General features: G+C 40.0%; 1 protein-coding gene across 2 annotated transcripts; it reads right to left on the reverse strand.

Annotated features, from left to right (window-relative positions):
- Positions 1 to 775: 775 nt before the first annotated feature.
- On the reverse strand, positions 776 to 22,580 carry LOC308075016 (interleukin-6 receptor subunit beta-like). 2 transcript variants are annotated; one of them, XM_080414589.1, is made up of 15 exons: positions 22,502 to 22,580; positions 20,657 to 20,719; positions 18,819 to 18,972; positions 12,073 to 12,281; positions 11,476 to 11,642; positions 10,286 to 10,451; positions 9,416 to 9,498; positions 8,799 to 9,033; positions 7,680 to 7,868; positions 6,675 to 6,779; positions 4,910 to 5,062; positions 4,479 to 4,607; positions 3,576 to 3,672; positions 3,066 to 3,147; positions 776 to 2,581 (listed from the first exon to the last, which is right to left on the reverse strand). In XM_080414589.1, the coding sequence occupies exons 2-15, from the start codon at positions 20,694 to 20,696 to the stop codon at positions 1,646 to 1,648; spliced, it is 2,745 nt and encodes a 914-aa protein (XP_080270715.1). In that variant the 5' UTR covers positions 20,697 to 20,719; positions 22,502 to 22,580; the 3' UTR covers positions 776 to 1,645. The 2 variants fall into 2 exon arrangements, with proteins under 2 accessions (XP_080270715.1, XP_080270714.1); XM_080414588.1 differs by having other exon boundaries at positions 12,073 to 12,284.
- Positions 22,581 to 23,385: the final 805 nt, after the last annotated feature.

Here is a 23,385-nt window from a genome sequence, read left to right on the forward strand (position 1 = left end):
ATTCAGTACTTTTGCTTCTACTCCACTACAGGCAAATATTCCACTACAATTATTAGAATTGTAGTGGAATTATAATAATCCAAATCCACAAAGTAACTAATGTTAGTTACTTTGTAGATTTGGATTATTATTGCAAATTATAAATAATAATAGTATTATTATTGCTCACAATGCATTGCGTCTGCTATTTTCAAAATATTTTAATACATTTTATATATATACCTTGTGAAACGGGACATTCTGCATGAGCACTTTTACTTTAGGTACTTTAAGTATATTTTGATGTCATTACTTTTGTACTTTTACGCAAGTACATTTTTAATTACAGACTTTTACTTGTAACAGAGTATTTCTACATTGCAGTATTGATACTTTTACTTGAGTAAAATTTTTTAGTACTTTTCCACCACTGAGATTAGGTAACCAACGCCAAGAAAGATGTGATAAGGAATTAAGTGCAGAGTTGTTGTCTCCTGCGAGGTTAGATAGCTCATTGGATGGAAAAGTCTTTCTGCAATGGCTTACAAGTTTTCCAACATGAAGTATTATGTGCCAAACAAAACAATCAGTTGATTGATTGATTTGATTGATTGACATCTCTATTATATATCCTTTGAGTGTTGCCTAGTGACACTAGGCAACACTCAAAGGATATATAATAAAGATGTCAATAGTGTGTGTGTGTGTGTGCGCGCGCTTGTGTGTGTGTGTGTGTGTGTGTGTGTGTGTTGGGGTGGAGAATGGGCATTCGGCAGAGAGAATTATTACAGTAATATCAAATGCAAATACATTTTATACAATCAGTATTAGTCAAAAACTGTCCAGTTTAAAAGACACGTTCTCGTCTAAATAGTTTATACAGCCCTTATGACCTGTGTTTTGTAATACATAAAACTCTGCCTTCTCCGATAGACAGAATGCAGCTTCCACTGATAATAATTTAACAAAGCACATGACGTCCTATGCCCTGCCTATAGAATCTACTCTCGCCTTCAGGTAAAGAATCCTGCCTTTGCAGTCCTCTTGAACCCACTTCACTGCCTCCCTGCAAATTTCTTTGAGTTATAAGCTAGTACACTAAAATCTCTAAACCAAAAATAGCAGATCTACAAGCTCACAATGCGCCACAAAGCGGTGGGCTTGTAGATCGGCTATTTTTGGCAAGTATTCCCCCCAAAATAGACATGCTGGGCTTCAAGTGTTAAAGAAAAAACAAGCAAATAAGTAAAAAGGATAAGTAAATGACAGTAGCCTAGTCAAAACAGCCATTACTTACATCAAAAGCTATATGCATGCCTGATATCCTCTATAGCTGCATATGCTTCGTATCTACATTTCAACATCCAGAAAAATATACTTTTTAAACAGCTTAGAAAATTCTCATCTGAAAAAAAGCAACAACACGTCAACATATTGAATAGCTTCAGTTGCACAATATTACATTCACTGAAGACTTGCTGAAAACAAAGCACATGCACACACGCACTTTAACAAACAAGAAAATGTCTAGTCAGCAGGCATTTCACATTCCTTGGCATTCATGGCAAAACATTTGCCATGAATGCACAATATTGCTTCACTGATGAAGACTCAAAACCAACAAAAACCACTCGCAAGAAGAAACATACATCTACGGTACCAAATACTACATAGCAGCGGAGATGTACATATCACAGTCCTCAGAAAATACATTGGAAATGAAAGGGTAGGACAATAGGCCTTTCATGTCATGATGACGAAATGGGGAGAAAGCTGAAGAGAAAGTGTTCGGCAGAGAAGCAGGGAAAGCGCAGAGACGACCAGGTTCAGGCTCTGATAGGTGAACAGGTGGGGAACAGGAAAAGGGGAACGGGATAAAGTGACTCGGACAAAAAGCAGAAGGGGGCGAGTCATAGCATTGGGGTGAACTCTCTTCACCTGATAGAGAAAGGGAGGAAGAGGAGTGACAGACGTTGGTCAAGTGAGAAAGGGGGAGGGGCTTGACATGGCTGGTCGGAGCAAGAAAGAGGAGAGGAATGAGGCCATTCTTCTCTGCCAGGGTAAGGGGAGGGTTCTCCAGTTTGTCTGCCTGAGACGGAAGTAAAGCTGATCCTCTGACATGTTCACCCTGCTCATACCCGTGTGGCTCACTGTCTCCACCTAGCTGCAACTCACAGTCAAGGAAGCCAACAGCGGTATACTGACAGTCCGTAAATCCATGGTCGGAGTAGGACAGGAGGAGAGCTTGAGAAACAGTCTGGGGCAGCTTAGAGGTGAGGACTTGGGTATAGATGGAATCACAAGGGGAAAGGAGAGATTCAGGATGATTGTCCTCCTCAGGAGCGGAGGTGACGGGGGACTCAGTCGGGGCAATCGGGAGCAGCTCATCCAGGGGAGCTGTGGCGGCATGTGGTGTGTGGACCAAGGCAGGACAAAATGGAGCATTCATGTGTGAGGAATGCATGTTTGGGCTTTGGACTGTGTGATAGCTGAAGACTTCAACAGGGCCAGAGTTCTGCTGTGCAGCTTCATCAGCAGCTTCATCATCTAAAACCACTTGCTGGATGTGGGGCGTCTCTGCCTTCAGCAGAACACTCAAATTCTAAAGGGAAAGATCAAAACTCAGCTGTGAGATGTAATGGTTGTTTGCTTTTAATTAACTGTTGTGCTTTTTGTTTTTCATTGGACATGATAACTATTCACTTGAATGTACATATATAACACACACACACACACACACACACACACACACACACACACACACACACACACACACACACACACACACACACACACACACACACACACACACACACACACACACACACACACACACACACACACACACACACACACACACACACACACACACGCTTATTGATCAATCAACCATTCAATACATCAATCATTGTAAAACTAAAAGTGCTATCTACTAAATAAATACAGATACATTCATCAATTGGTTCACTGTCAATTAACAGTTTAGCACTTAAGCCAGGTTTAGATGAAGCACTTATGAGCAGGAATGAGGGGATAGAGATTAGTGGACACTTAGTGGTTAGAGTCCAACTGGTGTTAAACGTCACCTCCCAGAGGGCCTCAGGAGTCCAGCGAGCCAGGCTGCTGTGAGAAGGGTTGGGGATGTCTTGCCACAGCGTCTGTTTCACCCTACAAGGTAATAGTTAGTTTGGGTTAAGATCAAGGCTTTGATCTGTGGTCAGTGTCTGTTAGCATCATCCAAAAGGGTCCCCAGTCATGCATGTGTGAGTGTGTGCGCGCATGCGTGCTCATGCACACACAGACATAGTGATAAAACATCACATTTTTACTTTTCGTATATGTGAATATAAATAAAAGTGGGAAAATGTATGTATGCAGGCATGTGTGTATTCCTGACATAGGCCACATTTTTTGGAGAAATGGGCATATGTCATTTTATTTTATTGCAGTTTCACAAGGTTAGTGTTAGTATCTGTTAGGGTTAAAGTTAGGGTAAGAACAATTATGGTTAGGGGTAGGGTGAGGGGATATGGAATGATCAATATGTGCAAATCAAAGCAGTGTGTGTGTGTGTGTGTGTGTGTGCAAAATCTTACATCTCATTATGTGCCAGGCAGGCTATCAGCACAAACACCACTGAAGTCAGGACAACTGCAAGGATCATGATCATCAGTATATCTGCATTATCAGACCCTACACGGACACACAAATGCATGACACACATACACATACATTCAAAGTTGAGTTAAAGTTACATTCCATTATTTTATGTTGAATGAAGAGTCCTGAACACTGGCCGTAACTTGCAAACTTCCAAAATCCATTGCAATGTTTTGGTCATAGAAATGTATCAAGCATACTGTACATGTATGCCTGTTTTTGATCCAAAGGTTGCATTACATTTTGGATGTTTGCAATCTATGAGACTCCTTCACTCTTTAACTGGCCACACGTTTTTGTTCTATGAACCTGCTATAACCTTGCTACATTGATCAAATGCTATTTTCTCATTGACCATGTGACTAAATAAGGCTATGGGTATGAGATAAAGAAATCATCACCCAGGTATTCGTTGTAGGCCTCAGTAAACGACCTTCGGGGCGGCTGTGTGCAGCTCGGTTGGATAACCTCGGGAAACAATGAATATTTGGGTGATGTAGATTTATCCTACCGTACAGTATACTATTCGTGTTTTGTTTAAGAGTTTGTGTATGTGCGTGCGTGCGTTGCTGTAGCCTGGCATGGCCAGACTAATATCACTGCGTAGATATTAGTCTGGAATTTCTGTGTTGAACCTCCATTTCCAAGGGGCGGATAAAAAAATGCCTCTGGTTAACCCGCCTCATATTTGCATACTGGGCCCTGATTGGAGCCCCACAACTTCGGGGCAGCAAAATCCAATCATAACCGAGCGAGCCAGACTAATCTGCCGAGGGCTTCTTTTTTTTTAAACTGGCAGATTCGTCTGGTTTCCAGGCTAGCGTTGCTGTCCACCTCACCTAGAGTAAAGTCCTTTTTTTCTTCAACACCAGTGCCAGCTTCAGTGTTCCCCTGCATGCAGATGGTATAATCACCAGGTAACAGATTCCTTAGAGAGTACTGATGAACATCACCAGGTATGAACACTCCTGGAAAACAACACAAACACAGCAATTATGTTGTGTGGGCGTGTGTGCACATGGGATATGATACGCATGATGCACATGTGTGGAATTTTGTGCGGAAACACTGCTCGTCACACTCAACTGTAGTGTCCCAGTAGTCAGACATAACTGTCATTCAGGTTCTGTCAAATCAATCGGAGTGTGTGTGTGTGTGTGTGTGTGTGTGTGTGTGTGTGTGTGTGTGTGTGTGTGTGTGTGTGTGTGTGTGTGTGTGTGTGTGTGTGTGTGTGTGTGTGTGTGTGTGTGTGTGTGTTTCTGAGACTCACTCTTGGTGTGTCCCTCTGAGTACGTGTAGCGGAGTGTGTAGTTTCGGATGAAACCATGTTGCTGCTCAACAGGTATGGAATTCCAGCTGAGCTCCACCCTGTTGGAACTGGGAGATATCTCCTGCACTGTCACTTTTGGACCAGCAGATGGCACTGCACAGACAGAAACAATTGCCTGGTCATCAACCATCTTTTTGTTTGAAGAAGCAACAATTTACTGTTTAGACACAACACAGGATTTTTCTTTCTCACTGGTTCCTCTCTCCATCTCTCTTGCTCTTTTTCTACAAATGGGCTTATTGCTTGACCAGTGAAATATTATTGATTCAATGAAGACAATAAACTGGACTGAACTTTACTGAGGTAGTTATGAACCAGTAGAGGGCAGCATGCTGCTTAAGAATTGTCAAGACTGCCACAAATTCTACATTCTACATGGTGACATAGATATGTTGATCATGGTGATGCTGATGAAGAACAAGAAGAAGGGGAAGAAGAGGAAGAAGAGCAAGAAGAAGAAAGAGAGGAAGTAGAAGAGAAAGGGTGAACCTCAAGACACACTCAGACAGTAGTCCAGACAGCACACACAAGACACCTTGACATTACAGTAGCAGGTGATTTAACAGAATGCATGCAGGTGAGCCAAGTATCAATCAGTGCATCAAGGTGATTGATTGATTGATTGATTGATTGATTGATTGATTGATGTGTTTATTTGAGTGGCCTAGCATATACAGTAGGAGCTTACAAGACATTAGTCGACAACAATAGCTAGGACTGACAAATCATAATATACAGTGTTACGAAAACTTTTCCATGACAGAAAGGTCCTTTTATGTTGGATGCAGTGTCCTAATTGCCATGCATTTTTGTTGCTAAGACAAAAGTCTCCTCATTAAAAATTACATTCCACATATTACCTTCCAAAACAAAACAGGATCTTTCAATTGAATCTTTTCAAATAAGTCATTCCTCAGTCACTGTACACGAAGGAGTGAAACACAACATCAACACGATAACACCAAGATCACAAAAACAGATAAGCGCAGCTCTTCAGGAATACATTTACACAGTATCTGCCTACCTCAATTGCCTGTGTTAAGGTTCCAGTTCCTAACTGAGCACATGTGACGGACCTCAGCCCTCTTTTTAAATTGAATGTTATATCATGTTCTGTAAAGTAATCTTCTTTTATTCGAACGTGGTCCCTGAGCTTTGACTTCTTCCAATCTCCTCCTTATAAATCTTTCCTGCAAATTGTTCCTGAAGAATATATGTAAATCATAAAGAGAATTATATTTCGGACACTCCGAGTCCGAACCGTGACAAATGGTAAGTTTGATAAAAATGTCTGGGTTTACAGTGAGCAATGCAACGCTTATATAAATGTAAACAAACATAAACTTAAATGTAATAATGTCAACCAATTTGGGAGCTACTTTGCGGTATTTCCCTTTCCAAATATATTGTATGCTTTTGTCTTGCACCTGGCCTCCATTATTGAATGTGTGTTCTATTTTTTTTGCCACAGTTGGAGGACACAGCACTGTAAAATCACTGTAAATGGACCAGTAAGGTCCATTTGTACCCTTTTAAATGAACACGGAGGATTTTAATGTGTGAGCATTCCATTGGTCTTACACTCTCTCTCCTTCACAAAAAAAAAACTCCCCCTTTTTCACAGCCATTCTTCTGAGTGCTGTTATCATAACAACGCATCAAAGTAAATGAAAAAAAAAAAAGCCTTATTATAAGAATGGTGTACCTCCTTCACGTGTGTAAACATGATGTATCCTGCCCAGCCCTGCTCCTTGTTCACCGTGCAACGCCTTGACAGTCACAGCATAGCGAACGAACGGTTCTACTCCCCCTGAAACAATACACACAGTAAACACATCTATGGCCAACTGTGCTGCACTTTTTGATAGATCATATACTAGTGATGCTATTTAGATGACCGAGAGCTAGGATGAATGCATGGGTGGTGATCATTTGTTTATCTCACATAGTTTTATTTAGTCACAGAATCAATGAAAAAATTGCATTTGATCAGCATAGCAAAACAACGTGTTTAGAGCAGAGAAATCTGGGTTTTGACAGCTTGTGCCGAATTTAACACATAGGCACGTTCCTGATCTGCTGCTGTTCGGGAATGCACTCCCGTGTTCAATGAGTTATATCTGTTTTGAAAATTATCCATACAGGTGTAGTCAAGGCCCCCTGAATTATTAAAGGTAGGGGAAGTGATATATTTTGGTTAAAACAAAACTTTTTAGGTTAAAGCAGTATATTCTGATAGTAATCACTGCTATAGAGTGTATGTTCAGTACCAGCTCTTTAATAAACATAAAATACATTTTCAGGGGGGTGCAATTTTTCAGCCAATTTTATAGTGTTCCAGTTCCAATTTTGTCTACTCATTTCTTTGTGTCATTACTTCCAATTTCACTTGTTTAATCTGTATCCTGCGCGAGTTCTCTTTCCTGATTGGATAAAATTGGTGTCCTCATCTGAAAATACAATTTCTATTTACTACAGAGACAGAGAGACAGGGAGTCTCCCATTACTGAACAAACACTCTATCAACGAAGACTATCAGAATATAGAGCTTTTTAATACTTATTCTAACCTTATTCTAAACAAACTAACCCTACCCATAACTTACAATACCTTTAAGTGAGTATCAGGGGGTGAATTTAATATTGCACATTTTATAATTATGTTAGGGATTTACAAAGAATTTTTATGGGCTGCGTCATTGTTGTCTTACCTGTGATGATAAATTGTCTGCAGGAACCATTCAGCCTTTTCCACTGTAGACTACTGTTGTTTTGCTCTGCAACAGCAGACCATTCCACTACAAAGCCAGTCACCACCTGGTCATCTGGAGCTGTCCATCGCACATCCAGTCTGCTGTCATCCAATGAGATAACAGTGACTTGGCTAATGGGTGGGAATTCTGAACCGAAAGGGGAAAACATACGACCATGTAAGCATCCATTCAAGGTCCAAATGTAGACATGAACACATAAAATAGGCAACATATTTTCCAGGTGACATGAATTTATCTTCGCTCTTTTCAGAAGCAATGTCAGTATGTAGGACATAGATGTATTGGTTTTGCTCAAAGTGTAAGAACATTAAACCATAGGACAATAACAATTACCAAGACAATAACATTGTGCAAAGAACAATATCAATGGGTGACAGCCAGGAAGTATAAATATAAAGTTGTAACAAAAATAAGTATTTAAAGGGATATTTCACATTCCATTCATTTTATCGTCTACTCAGGCTTTTGTGAGCCCCCCAGACAGTTTTTAAGTTGCTTGATTCAGTATTTAGATATTTGATATTCATTTTAACAGACATGCCTCCTTCCTATATAAACCCATTATAACTTCCAACTCCTTTTGTAAGATTAATCAAAAACACCTGTCCTTGGTTTTGGTGACTCATCCTGCCCTCCTAATACATGAGGGGGCCATGTTTTTTCGATTACTTTTTTCATTTATTTTATTACATTTTTTTATTGTATTAAATGTTTTTCATTTTCAAAAAAATATATAAAAAATAAATGAAAAAAGTAATTGAAAAAACACAGTCTCCTCACATATTAGAAGGACAATATCAGTCATCAGAACCAAGGACGGGTGTTTCCGATTAATCTAACATGGTTAAAATGGAGTTTGAAGTTACAGTGGGTTTGTATAGGAAGGGGGCGTGTCTGATAAAATGAATATCAAATATCTAAATACTGAATCAAGCAACTTAAAAACTGTCCGGGGGGCTCTCAAAAGCCTGAGTAGACGATAAAATTATCCCATTTTTTCCGAAAGTTAAATATCCCTTTAAGTGCAAAGCAGCTTCAGTAATTTCCTGCAGTTACCTGTCTCAGTCGAGCCAGGTAGCCATATAAGGGCTTCCGGGGAGGTCCCAGCAGAGTTGGAGGCGGTAAGAAAGCATTTGCACCTCTCAGGAGGGAGAGACAAACTACAGGACGTCCTGTTATGGCGCAAAACACTGCAACTTCCATGATCACTCAGTATGTAAGCAGCACTACTTGTCTGACACCTCACATTGTAGGAGTGCACAAAACCATTAGCCAGAGAGGGATCCAAGGGCTGTATGATGCAAACACAAATCGCAAAAACAAATATGATGTAAATGAGGCCTTGGTGACTGCTATGACACAAGAACTTAAACAATATTGCGACAAGCTTTCAAGAACACAAGCTTTCGATATTTACGGACACAGCCTTTAACCCCTTTGTTAACTCTTTGTCCGTCTGTTTTGACTGTATGTCTGTCATATTTCTGGTCCCAGCTTGGAAAAAAAACGTCTACCACAAAATACCACAGAGCAATTCCAGGAAAACATGAAAACAGCGTAGAGATGTAGATGATTAAAAAGTCATTTAAATTATGTTATTAAACTCAGGTGGGCATGAAGAAATCGTTAAACACTGAACACAGTCATTTAGACTAAACACACACACAAACTACCTTCCAAAGCAGAACGACGTGTCTCCATCCATTTTCGTCTGTTTCATTCATCTGAATCCAGAGTTGTGGTGCTACAGCTGGAGCTGATACATATAGACAGACAGATAGAAAACCCTGTTACACATGAAATGCATAGAGGGCCACTTCTTGGCGATATGCTCTATGACCAACTTATTGTGTGACAAGACAAAAGGTTGACTAGCCTGGCCTTATTCATGAACCCAGAACTCTGGCAGTAGTTACAGTGGTAGTAGCTTTTGTCCTTCTACACAATGCTGTCCTTCTATTGGAGAAAGACACTGTCCTTCTACGATACTGTTCTTCTATTGGATGCTGTCCTACAGAACTCTGTCTTCCTACTGGATGCTGTCTTTTTACAGGTCAGGACCATAGAGGTATAATATAACTAGAGGGCGGATTGCCCCGCCCCCCAGCTATCATTTCAATGAATGTGCTCAGTGGAGTTTTGAAGCACCCGGAAGTATGCCGGAAGTAGAATTATTGAGTCGTTTTTGGACACACCATAGAGTTATGATCATGCGCACTAGTGTCCTTTCTGCGTTCTACGGCAGCCCGTGTGTCAAGGATTGAATGCGAGATATTTATTAAATACACTCGAGATGCATATTTATATGTAAATGCATATGTATTTATGTATAATATGTTTACATATTTATATTTATATATATAAATATCTCTCAGTATGTTTTGCTCGTGCATGTATTTCTCCCCGCCTGCAGTTCCAGCTTTGGCCACTGGGATGGCGGCTTCAATGTTTCTCAGCAACTCTGGGGGCTTGGTCAGGACACTGTCCTTCTACTGTAAGACACGTCACGTTTTTTTTCTGCTGGACATTGTCCTTCGTCTCACCGGCTTCTTCTGTCCTCCCATGGTCGGGGTCACTCCACTGGCTCCAAGGGGTAGCTTCACTGGCTTTACGGTGGCGAAGTCTGATGGTATAATTGGTGTCAGGTTTGAAGCCACAAGCCACAAAGCTGCTGTCATTTACTGTCACATTACTGACCTGGGCATTAGGCTGCAATGTATAGTGGATACAGGAAGAGGAAGGATTTAGTTAATAATCTAGTAACCTTTATTTATTTAAAAGTCCACAGAAACACGCTGAGGGCTGAGGACCCACATTTACAATCTTGCTAAGACACAAAAGCAACAATAGCAACATTATTAGTAAATTAATTAAAACATGTTAAAACTATATAGCAGATCAAGTGCACCTACAATTGAGGATCAACTTGGGAGCTTCTATATTACAGGTGTGAATCTTCAGTGGCCTCACAATTCAATTTGATTACGATTCAATTTTCACGTTTCAACGTGACGTACTTATAATCACTTTTGTGAATGTAACCTTAACTGTAACTTTGATATTTGCGTCCTTGTATACTCTCCATTATGTGGACATGAATACATTGTTAAAAGGTTCCCTGGCTAATAAGCCAAATATGCCTTAATACATTATAATTGTCCTCTATAACTATAACTAAAATGTTAAATTAAAAACCCCTTAAATATTGTATTTATTTTGGAATACTTTCATTCAATAGGGGCAATGCCTGTCGCAAGTTGATGATGTCATTTGCCCATGTGTGGTCTAGCCCTATGGAATTTATGGAATGCATATGAAAATAAAAAACAACTTAATACTTCCTAAGGTTAATCTGAGCATCAAATCAATATTTTAGATATGTTTTTTTGCACATGCATTCCATAAATTCCATAGGGCTAGACCACACATGGGCAGATTACATCATCAACTTGCGACTTGAGAGCATTGCCTCAAGTCGCCTAAAATATTTAAGATGTTTTATTTTTTTTTATTTTGTGTGTGTATTGTATGAGTATGATGTGTATATATAATTTTTTAGGTTCATTTATATTGATCCCCATGAGGATATTCATTCTCTCCATTTGACCCATCCCACTCTACCTCTTGAGCCTGCCGCCCTACATACAGTAGGTTCTGTAGGAATGTGAGGTTCTGTGTAATTTGGTTCTGTTATAACATGTTAAGGAATGTGCAGAGGCATGTGGTATCTGACCTGCCCCTGTGCGGAATACTCAATCTGGGAAATCAGCTGTCCTTGTTTAATCTCTTCTTCAGACAAAGCGAAGTGCGAAGGCGATGTTATGTTCCAGGTTATTTTCAGACACAGAGGACTTCCTCTAACTGACCGCACTGGTCCAAGTTTCACTCGGTCCAACATCACTGAGACAGAGAGAGAGAGAGAGAGAGAGAGAGAGAGAGAGAGGTAAATAGTCATAGAGATAGAAAAGGGGGGAAGAAAGAGAAAGACAGAGAAAAAAAGAGGGAGAGAGAGTGTGTGTGTGTGTGTGTGTGTGTGTGTGTGTGTGTGTGTGTGTGTGTGTGTGTGTGTGTGTGTGTGTGTGTGTGTGTGTGTGTGTGTGTGTGTGTGTGTGTGTGTGTGTGTGTGTTTGCCAGAGAGAGAATTATAGAGAGGTGGGAGGGAGCGAAGAAGTGAAGGAATTGAGTTTGAACGAAAGAGACAGATGAGAGAAAGAGAAAGCAAGAGAGGGAGAGAACGAAAGGGCACAAGACAGAAAGAGAGGGAAGGTGAGCCACAAAAACAATGTTCAGCATAAAGATACACAGAGACACAAAGCACATTCACACACACCTTCTTTTCTGCCAGACTGACACCGCTGAGTTGATGGTACCACACCATTGGGAGTGTGTGCTATGACGGTGATGCAGAACCTGAAAGAAGCACTCCTGCTGAATTTCACACTGCATTCGGTGCCTGTTGTGGTGCAGATTAATATGGTCACCACCCTCCACAAGGAGCAGTTCCTCACCACCTCAGAGCTGCTGTTGCACCTGAGGTCTCTACTAACCGCACACACGCACACGCACACGCACACACACACACACACACACACACACACACACACACACACACACACACACACACACACACACACACACACACAATTTGAATTCACCAATTAAACCATTCAGCATAAGATTCAAATATTGCAGTGGTCTTACATACAGTATTTAACATAACTAGACAGGTGCCTGTTACTCGGTAATGATGCAAGTCAAGAACGATGCAATTTGGGAGCGCATGGCCCACCCACTTATGCAATACGTGTTGTAACCATTGTCAGAGGGAGTACCCGTTGTACTCGTCTGTCTGTCTGTGTTCCTTTTATGCCCATATATTTCTGTATCTGTCTGTCCGTGTCCATTTTATGCCCACATATGGAGTTTCATGTCAGGCATTCTCAGCGGCAGAACACTCGCCCCGTTTGGGTCGGAACGCTCGCCCCAGCGGGGGACCACTCGCCCCACTTACCGTGGAACGCTTGCCCCCAATGAGGCGGACCACTCGGCCCGCTTGGTGAGAACAGACAGCCCCTATAATATTAAGTTATGAACTGAGCAGTTAGGCAAAAAACAGCTACAACGACAGAGGTGCGCTTTTGGGCTGAGCGTTCTTGTATTCGGTCGGATGGTTCTCGAGATAGGTGAGCTACAGATGCACGCATGCATGCACAGATGGACAGACGGACAGAGACCTTGCGCATTTAAAGTAGGATTAAGGACACCATAGGATAGATACAATTTGATTCAGTCTAGAAAGCATTTACATGTCTCTAAGAATATTCAAAACATGTCAAATCTATACTGCATTACTTACAGTATGGCAGTTACACCCCCACACATACTCAATTATGCACTAATATGCGCACACACACACACACACACACACACACACACACACACACACACACACACACACACACACACACACACACACACACATTTTTTTCACACAAGAAAGAAAACAATATATCTCCCCAAAACGGTTACCTTTCAAGAAATGGAAAAAATAGTAGAATAAATTTAGTTATTTAGTCACAAGCTCTTGTTAATACTCGTCATTGGTTCAATATTTATAAAACCCACAGACAGACCTAGCCATTTTCAAAAAATTGCAGATCTACAAGCCCACAACGCTTAGCAGCACACTGTGTGCTTGTAGATCGTTTAATTTGGCTATTTTTTGTGTGACCCTGTAGTATGACGAATTAGGGCATTCATTTACTTTCATTTGACTAATTAATTTGACTTATTAATTAACTACTACTTGATTGCATTTTGTTTTTAGAATGAATAGCAGTTACTTATGCTAAATAGTACATTTATCATACACCACCACCCAACTGACACATAGCAACAACTGTAACACGGGAACTGCTTAAAAACTATATTACTACAGCACATTCAAGATGGGTCCTGTAAAATGAGAGCGATAGGGCCGGGTCAGGGAGCCAAACACAGAGAGAGTCAGTGTCTCTATATCTCAACATTGAGTTTTCTTATCACGGCTGCTATCTCGACAAACCCTCCGAGGTGATGACAAACCAAAGCAACAACAGAGCATTATTGTCAAGTAGGCTGATAACCAAATGATTTATTCAAATATATGACTCACTTGCTGTCATGAAAAAAATCCTAATTCTCGAAGGCTCCATGGAGTTCCAGATAACAGTTCAAACAAAATAAACATTCATTCAGCATATTTAGATTAATGGAACCGGAAACATGACAAACAGGGTTATTCTTTTTTAAATAAAGAATAGACAGTGCACTTTGTATTACCCTGATATAGGCACTGATTTGCAGTGATGAGTGAACAATAATTATACAAACAGCAGAAATATCAGTAAAATAAACAGGAGAAAATATATATGTATAAAAAATTAACTTTGAACCAGAAATAAAATAAAATATTTAAAATACTAAAAGCAGCTACAGACAGATACATAATGTGTAATCAAAGATTTGAACTTTCCGGTGTCATTGTAAAACCTGGGGAACTTATGTAACAGCAAATAATCATCAAATAATCTTATAAAATAGCTCAAATTGTTCCATGACAACTGTTACGACCTAGGCTAGGGGTCACTAGGTGTAACATCGAAAATGGACTCCCTCCTCCCCAGTTCCCAAACATTGCCAGCCAACACCAGTTTAAAATCCAAAGTACAGTGGTTTATTAACAAGATTGAAAACATGGGTAAATTACCTCAGGGTGGGCACCTGTACATAGAATTTCAATACTTAACTAAAAGAAAACCTATGCTTACTTTGACCAAACCCAAAACAAAGCACAGCACAGGTATCTTACCTAACATAAACTAAAGAAACACATAATTCCGGCCAACGGTTAAAGACCCCTGCAACTAAAAACAATAGGTAGTACAAATTCTCATTTATACCTACTTCCATTCGTGCCATCAATAATGGAAGCAGGAGGAGGTAGCTGTTGTTCAGTTTCAGGGGACAGTTGACAGTTGAGAGGCCCATCTCCATCTGGGAGGATGGTAACAGTGAGCTGATGTGTTTTTTTTTCTCTCTCCCTCTCTTTTTCCTTTTCTGTTGTTTCCTATGGTGCAATATGGTTGAGTCTGTAGCATTCCTATAGACGTCACCATATTCCAACTGATAAGAACACTGCTTCCATGACCCATTTTCCTACAGCCTAATAGGAAACTGGATCTACTGCATGTCTGTACAGGAAGCATATTTTCAGCTTGGAGGCAAGGTTATCGATAGAGAATTTAAAATGTTTTTTATCCACCCAGTTATTTGTATTCAGGAACTCAATGCTAGAAATGACAAATCAAATCAAATCAATATCACTGTTTCCAAGTGTGTTTAGGTTGTGTGTGTTCATGTTTTATTTGACAGTAATCAACAACCTGCAACCAAACGCTAAGTGAGTCTCCCCCTGGGAATACTGAATGGTACCGTGTAGTCACGTACATGTACTCCAGCCAAAGCTGGAATTCAAATTCATTGGGTCCTCTTCCATTTGGCCTAAGCCATTGTCCTGGCAGACATTTCATTAGATAGCCTAGATAAATAGCTTAGAAATATAGCTAAACTCCGCCCCACCCTCACTCTTCCTGACGCCGAAAAGTTGGTCCACGCCTTTGTCTCCTCCAGGTTGGACTACTGTAATGCACTTCTCGTCGGGATCCCTAGCAAGAGCCTTCAAAAGCTCCAATACATACAGAACAGCGCTGCTAGGATCCTGACGAGAGTGCGCAAATACGAGCACATCACCCCCATTCTCAAATCACTACACTGGCTTCCCATCTCCTCCCGGACAGAATTCAAAATAACCCTGTTAACCCACCAGTGCATCTACGGAAATGCCCCCCCCCCCCCCCCCTACCTCAAGGAACTGATCGAACCACAGACCGCCACCCCCAGCCTCCTCTCAGGAAACACTAATAAACTCAAGGAACGGCACACCAACCTCCGCACCATGGGAGACCGAGCATTCTATGCAGCTGCCCCCCGGCTGTGGAACTCACTCCCAGACCATCTCAGAGCTCCACAATCTGTGATCACTTTTAAGAGAGCACTAAAAACCTACCATTTTAACAAAGCATTTGGTTAGCTTTTAAGCCGGTTTTAATAACCCTGTCTCTCCTTTTTAAACTTGTTTTAAACATGTTTTAATCCTGTTTTAGACTTTTTGATTTTTTGATTCTCTTGCAAATGGTTTTCATTATCTGTTTTATTATGTACTGTAGCACTTTGAGGTTTGTTTCAAATGTAAAGTGCAATACAAATAAAATGTATTATTATTATTATTATAGCCGAAAGCATTCAGACTGTGTATATAATATAGTAATCAACAGTCACCTCTTCAACTGCCTACACAGTCACACCATTACATACCAGTACATACCACACCAATATCTTGGCGTGGACAACGGAGCTACAAGAGGTGTCCCCAAAAAATAGGGACTAAAATGTATGTTACACAGTATGAGTTTAAACACAGCAATGTAAGATGCTGTAATGTTAGTAGTAAACTAATTAAAGCAGATATGGGTAGTGGAGACAAAAATGAAAATAAATGTAAATGATGCTATTCCGAGCATGTGTGTGTGTGTGTGTGTGTGTGTGTGTGTGTGTGTGTGTGTGTGTGTGTGTGTGTGTGTGTGTGTGTGTGTGTGTGTGTGTGTGTGTGTATTTCGGGGGTGTGGTCGAATCCGCCATTACTTTTTAGAGTGAAACAACACCGCTTTCACCATTAGAATTGCATTACGGAACGTACACGTTGTTACATTTTAAGGGTTTATTTCGTCATAGCGCAACATGTGGTGAAGTATTGTATGCAGGTCATTGCAACAACCACCGATCTTGTGAAAAATTAAAAAGGGATATTCAGAAAATATTCGGAACGTTATGCGATACTGCCAATAATCATATTCTTTGAGACACATCCGAGTTTTTGCCGGGCCAAACAAAGGCATCACGTGACGTTGATTCCCTTCCCCTATTCGCTCATACTAGGACATGACCTATGTGGCAGAAGAATGATTTGATTTGTTTTCTCCTATGAGTCTGAGAGCAATGTACCATGTAAAAGTAATTTTATGTGAACATACTGGGTCAATTAACATTCTGATTCTGAAGTAAGTTAAGTGAACATCATCAAAATAAATCAGAAATCAATGGTACTGCACTCATAGTACATCAGTCCACTTCCTGCCAAAAAAATAAGCCTTGTGAAGGAAATGCTCTTATCAGCTCAAGAGAAAGTTTAAACCTCATATAAGATTGTTTTATAGATTGAAGGCATTTCCAAAACTGATTTAAAAAGAGAACATTTTCTCCATCCCGGTCAATGCACTTTATTACTCTAGATGTGCCACCATTTGAAAACAAGTGACGCTTGCTTGTTCTGGTAAAACTATTTAAGGCACAGAATACTTTACAATTGTACTTTCTTTAGTGCATATTTCTTTACAGACATATCAAGTCCTCACGTAGGAATTAATAAACTCAAAGATAGGTGTGAAATTCTTTAGATGGCAAATATCTCCTTCAGAATGGCACTTTCCAAATGATCATCTTATTCTTTTAAAAGAATTAAGACTTCCTCTCAAGCCAGACATTTTTTTGTGGGTCTGAGTTACAGTGAGTGTAACTCAGAGTTAAGCCACATTCATGGTTTAACCTCCATAAATAAGACTTGCCCCCCCCCCAAAGAAATCTTGTAATATTAACTCAGACACCCCTGAAAACATCTTAACCTTGATGTTAGTCGTTTGCCTTCCTCCCTCCCATTATTGCAGAGGCTCATGTCCTCATTACACAACAGGAACACCAGGGCACAAAATATTCATTACACAATACAAAACCCAATTTACTATGTTCCAAAACCACTAAAGAGGAACATGCCAGCCGATTTCAACAAATAAACGGCTAATGGAAATGGGTGATAAGGTGAAGACATGCACAAGCGCGTGCACGGGCGCACGCACGCGAGCACCCACCCAACACACCCACACACACCCACACCACACACACACACACAAACACACACACAAACAAGTAGGCAATCAACAAATACGTAGATTAGCAAAATACATAATAATAGCCTGAATTAACGGTTTGTCTGGCAAGTTTATAGTCTATTGGGCATTTCGTATAACAAAATGAAATCCTGGCGTGAGCAGACTAAAAATATACTGCTGTGTGACATCAATTCAGCTCATCGTGTTTGGTTTTAAGTTGCTCTGGATAAGAGTGTGCTAAATGCCTAAATTGCAATAGTAACTTCCAGGCACAGTACTAGGCTTGCCAGTAGGCTATATGAGAAACATTACCAGAACGTACCGGTGGTTTGCAGAGCGTTACACTATTGTACATAGGCTTGTAATAATAGTCTAATAGAAAAAATAAATCCATGTTCTATGGAATGTTTTCCATGGGAGCCATATGTTTCTCACCTCTGGTTTAATGGAAAAGATAGGATGCCTTATGCTTTTGAGCCGACAGACTGAGTCCTATCTTATCCATTCATCCATGGATTTGGAAAAGGATCTACAATTTGGAATGTTGAATGAGATGATGTGGATTGGAATGTTGTTTTATCATTAGACTATCTTTAAAGTAAGAAAACAGCAGACAAATCTAGATTATTCGGTGGTCTATGCCTTTAATGTTAGTAAGGCACAGGCCTAGATCATGTATGGTAGTAGTAAACCATCTGCCTGTACCTCTTTGTTATGTTGCTAGAATCTTTGGTTTTAGTACAGTACTGTGAGGGTTTGTGTTTGAGCTGAAATTATGGTCTGCTGTTGTTGTGTGGGACTGACTTGCTGGCAATTTTGCTCTAGATTACTTTGTTGGTGACCCTTGATTACAAAAGGCATTGTGCTGGTGCAATTGGGCTGGTAAATTAATATTCAAATTTCGAATATGGGGAAAATATGTATATTCAAATATGAAAATTAATATTCGAATGTATTTTAAAAAAATGGGACAGGGACTCAACTTACCAGATTGAGATAGCAGAATTTTAAACAAAGATGAGTTTGGTCTCACCTCGTCTGCTGTATGTATAGGGTGTAGTTTATTGCAGATGAGGGTTGGGGGTCTCCAGGCTCCCAGCGACAGGTGATGTTGGCTCGCTCTATGAATGTGCAGTTTAACAAGCGTGGGGCAGAGGTGTGGTGCGAGCTGGTGAGGGTTTTGAGGGCTGGAGGGTTTAGACAGGGAGACAGTTTGGAGTTAGGAGACCATGGAAAGCCTTTCTGGAGGTGCAAAAAAATAAACATTAGCATTTCCAGAAAGTCAGCTGGCAGCTTTTACAATTGTGCATTTGATATTTTACACAATGGCTGAGTGTTTTGTGGTATACAAATATGCAACATCCAACACTCCCAAGCTGGGAGTGTCACTTCCAAGCTGGCCAGCGATGATTAATTAGAAGTAACTGTGTACTCAGATGAGTGTGTGTGCATTGTCCATGTTCTATAGAGCGTGCCAACATGTCGTCACCACGGGGGGGCGAGGCATTGGGCTTGGCATTGGGCAATGTTAAGTCAACCTGGTTTTTACCCCTCAAAGATGTCCGCAGCTACCAAAAGACACTTGTTGACGCCCCCTTCAGGATTTTTGGCACGCTCTATAGTGCCCTATAGTCTCTATAGGGCACGGGCTGCCCCTAGCCCTAGAATGCCTGTGATCTTACATACATATCATGTATTCCAAATACACAATATTGTCCTCTAGTTTCATATCCATTTGAAAGAAAATGTGTGTTTAGTAAAATATCTCCACTTTTCAACGAGCTGCACACGGACGACATTCTCTCCGGGCGAGGCGCCCAGAATGAGTGCAGGACTGACTGAACATATAAAAACTTCCTTTGGGAAGCACAAATGTATGGGGCACACAATTGGCAGGTGGTGTGATTAATTACCCACACCAATCGCAATGCACCTGTCAATTGTGTGCCCCACATGTTTGTGCTTCCCAAACTTCGACTGTTCCCAAAGGAAGTTTTCATAATTATGTTCAGTCCAGCAGTCATTTCTAGTCCGGTCCGGCCCTGTCGCTGACAGAGAATGTCGTCCGTGTGAATCTCGTGGAAAAGTGGAGATATTTTACAAAACACATGTTTTCTGCCAGAACTTTCAAATGGATATGAAACTAGAGGACAATATCTGACTCCAAGTCGCAGGAATTAATTATTGGGTGAGTACACACGCAGCGCGAAGATTTATGCCGCAGGGATCAGTCTGCTAACCGTGCGGGGATAGGACCGATCTATGGCTGTGTATTTGGAATACATGAAATGTATGTAAGGCATTCTACGGCTAGGGCTGCCCCGTGACAACTGTAATATTAGCAGCCAATTATGGTAAAACAAATAAGGAAAAAAGGAAGACACAATTATGTTCCCACTGATATACTATCGTATTTAAATCCGGGGTAGTGTTTGACTAAGATATTTCAAATTGGGGAACAAAATCTAGGGCAGAAAGGATAGTTTAGGATGGGAAGAAAGAAGGAATCATTCTTTAAAGAAGCAACAAAATACTTTAGCAGAAAAAAAGCTATATTAGAAAATAAGTTGGCAGAAGATCTGTTTAACAAGAAGTAAAGGAAGTACACACAAAGTCCCAGTAGGCAGGACAACATGTGACATAGCAGCCCTGTACTTCCTTTACTTCCGGTTAGAGACTTTCCGCAGTAATTCTTGGGAACTGGGAACAAGGTCGGAACAAACAACAAACACTCAATCACATCTCTCTCTAGTACTGTATACGTATCTCTCCCTTCCCCTATCTCTATATCCCACTCAGACAGACAGAAAGTATTTGTACTAAATTAGATTGAATGGAAGGCAAAGGATGAGGTTGATCTGAGTTACCAACCTGAGGAAAGACAAGCCCCCAGCAGCAAGGCCCACAACATGACAGGGGTCACCTCTGAACAACCTAGATTATATTGATATAATAAATACATAGCATTATATTTTGAAATAATATCAAAACAACACATCTTGGTAAATTCTTTTTCCTGCTGTAATTCCATGAATTCAGTGTAATTCGGTGCCCTTCAATTTACTTCTCCTGTAGACCAAATTATCATGACATCACCATAACCCCCAAAAAATAGCAGTATTATTCATTAACCTTATTTCTGGAAGCACAGGACACTTATTATTGGCTTGAAATATATTATTTTGTTCCAAATAATATCCACAGGTTGACAAAGACTAAAGTAAAAAATAGCCTGTCCCAGAAACCTCAGAAATGATGATGGACCATTTGCTGTCTGCGATCATGGTAGGCTACTTGCATCCAGTGTTACAAGTTAGAAGTATCCAAATATTGTACTTTTACTCCACCAGATTTATTTTAAAACTTTAGTTACTAGTTAGGCTACTTTGTAGATTTTGATTATTATTACAAAACATACATTAGCCCTATATACATTACAGCCATTTGAAAATAGCCGATCTACAAGCTTTTACTTGTAGTCAAGATCTGCTATTTCCAAAAGATTTTTTATACATTTGAAAACTTGTGAAATGGGACCTTCTACATAATGAGTACTTTCTACTTTAAAGGTAGGGTTTATTGTGATTTGCTTTGGTTAAAATAAGTGTTAAATAGCTCTATATTCTGATAGTACTCATTGCTATAGAGTGTTTGTTCAGTAACAGGAGTCTCCTTGTCTCTCCACCTCTTTATTAAACAGAAAATGCATTTTCGTTTCAGTTTCAGTTTAATTTCCAATTTTATCCAACCAGGACAGAGAACTCAATCAGGATACAGATTAAACAAGTGAAATTGGAAGTGATGACACTAAGAAATGAGCAGACAAAATTGGAAGTGGAACACTATACAAATTAAGCTTAAAATGTTTTACTTTCTCCTGATTGGCTGAGATTTTGACACCTACCGGAAAATGTATTTTCTGTTTATTAAAGAGCTGGAGAGACAGGGAGACATCTGTTACTGAAAAAACACTCTATAGCAATGATTACTATCAGAATATAGTGTTTTAACCTTTTAACAAAATACTTTTTGTTTTAACCAAAAAATATCACTTATACCCTACCTTTAAGTACATTTTGATACCAATACTTTTGTACTTTTACTCAAGTACATTTTGAATTCCGGACTTCTAACAGAGTATTTCTACATTGCAGCATTGATACTTTTACCTTGGAAAAACACTTCAGTAGCCTACTTTTTCCACCACTGATCCTGTATTCGTGTTGTGCTAGTTGTTGCCTACAGACCTAGCTCTAGTAGTCCATAGCATTAGAAGGAGTTAAGGAGAACTCCTTCTAACGCTATGGACCAGAGCTACTACAGACCCATCCATCGTCCTTTGGATTTCCACGTGGAAGCTGTAGCACTCGTCTGTTGTAGCCTAACTAACTCCAGTGGTGGAAGAAGTAGGCTACTCACATTTTGTACTTAAGTAAAAGTACCAATACCACAATGTAGAAATACTCTGTTACAAATAAAAGTCCGGTAGGCTATTCAAAATGTACTTGTTACTTGTCAAAAATCGATCAAATACATCTTGATCCAAGGCTAGTTCAAGCGTTTAGCTTTTAAAAAAATAAATAAACACATGTAGCCAGGCTATATAACTCTGTGGGAATTCTAGAAAATCTTTCTGTAAGACATTAAGTTTTTGCTTATACAACTATGTCAATAACAACATCTGTGAACTATTATGATGACTGTCGACGCACTTACCAGTATGTTGTTCTTATCTCTGTTCCCGTTTGATGGGGGTGAGAATGTGTTGATCAACACATGCGTCTGTCATTGACCGTGGTGTCACTGTCAACTGGAGCAGCTGGATGAACAGGCACACCCCCACAGCTACATAGCGTAGTGTCAGGGGTGTGTCAAAGTCAGTGGGGGTGGAAAAAGTACTCACATTTCTTTGTCTTCTAAATCCTAACATTTTTTTGAAAGAAAAACCCACATTTTTTTCCCTCGATTTTTCAAAAATAGCAGATCTACAAGCTCATAGCGCGGCACTCGGTGCCGCGCTATGAGCTTGTATATCTGCTATTTTTGAATAGCCAAAGAAATCTAAAGTGACACAGATGCGTTCCAGGTATCAATGGGTTAAGTAAAAGTATCAATACTGCAATGTAGAAATACTCTGTTACAAGTAAAAGTCCAGAATTCAATTTTACTTGAGTAAAAAGTAGCCTACAAAAGTATAGGTATATCAAGAGTACTAGCCATGGTTCACATGACGCTCGTCTGTCACAGTCATGTTTCAGGGCTATTAAAGTACCAAAAGCAGAAAGTACGCATTATGCAGAATGTTCCATTTCTCAAATTTTCATAAATGTATAAAAAGATCTTTTGAAAATAGCAGATCTACAAGCTCACAATGCATCACAGCGATGCATTGTGAGCTTGTAGACAGGCTATTTTCAAGTGGCCAAAATGTATAGGGCTGAAGTGGTTAATGTATGTTTGTAATAATCAAAATCTACATGTAACTAGTAAAGTTTTCAAATAATTGCAGTGGAGTAAAAGTACAATAGGTTATTTGCCTCTGAGATGTATGGAGTAGAAGTAAAAGTATTGGAAATTGGAAATACTCAAGTACAAATACC

Source organism: Gymnoscopelus braueri (genome assembly GCF_963280865.1).
Source record: "Gymnoscopelus braueri genome assembly, chromosome: 19".
Classification (NCBI taxonomy): Eukaryota; Metazoa; Chordata; class Actinopteri; order Myctophiformes; family Myctophidae; genus Gymnoscopelus; species Gymnoscopelus braueri.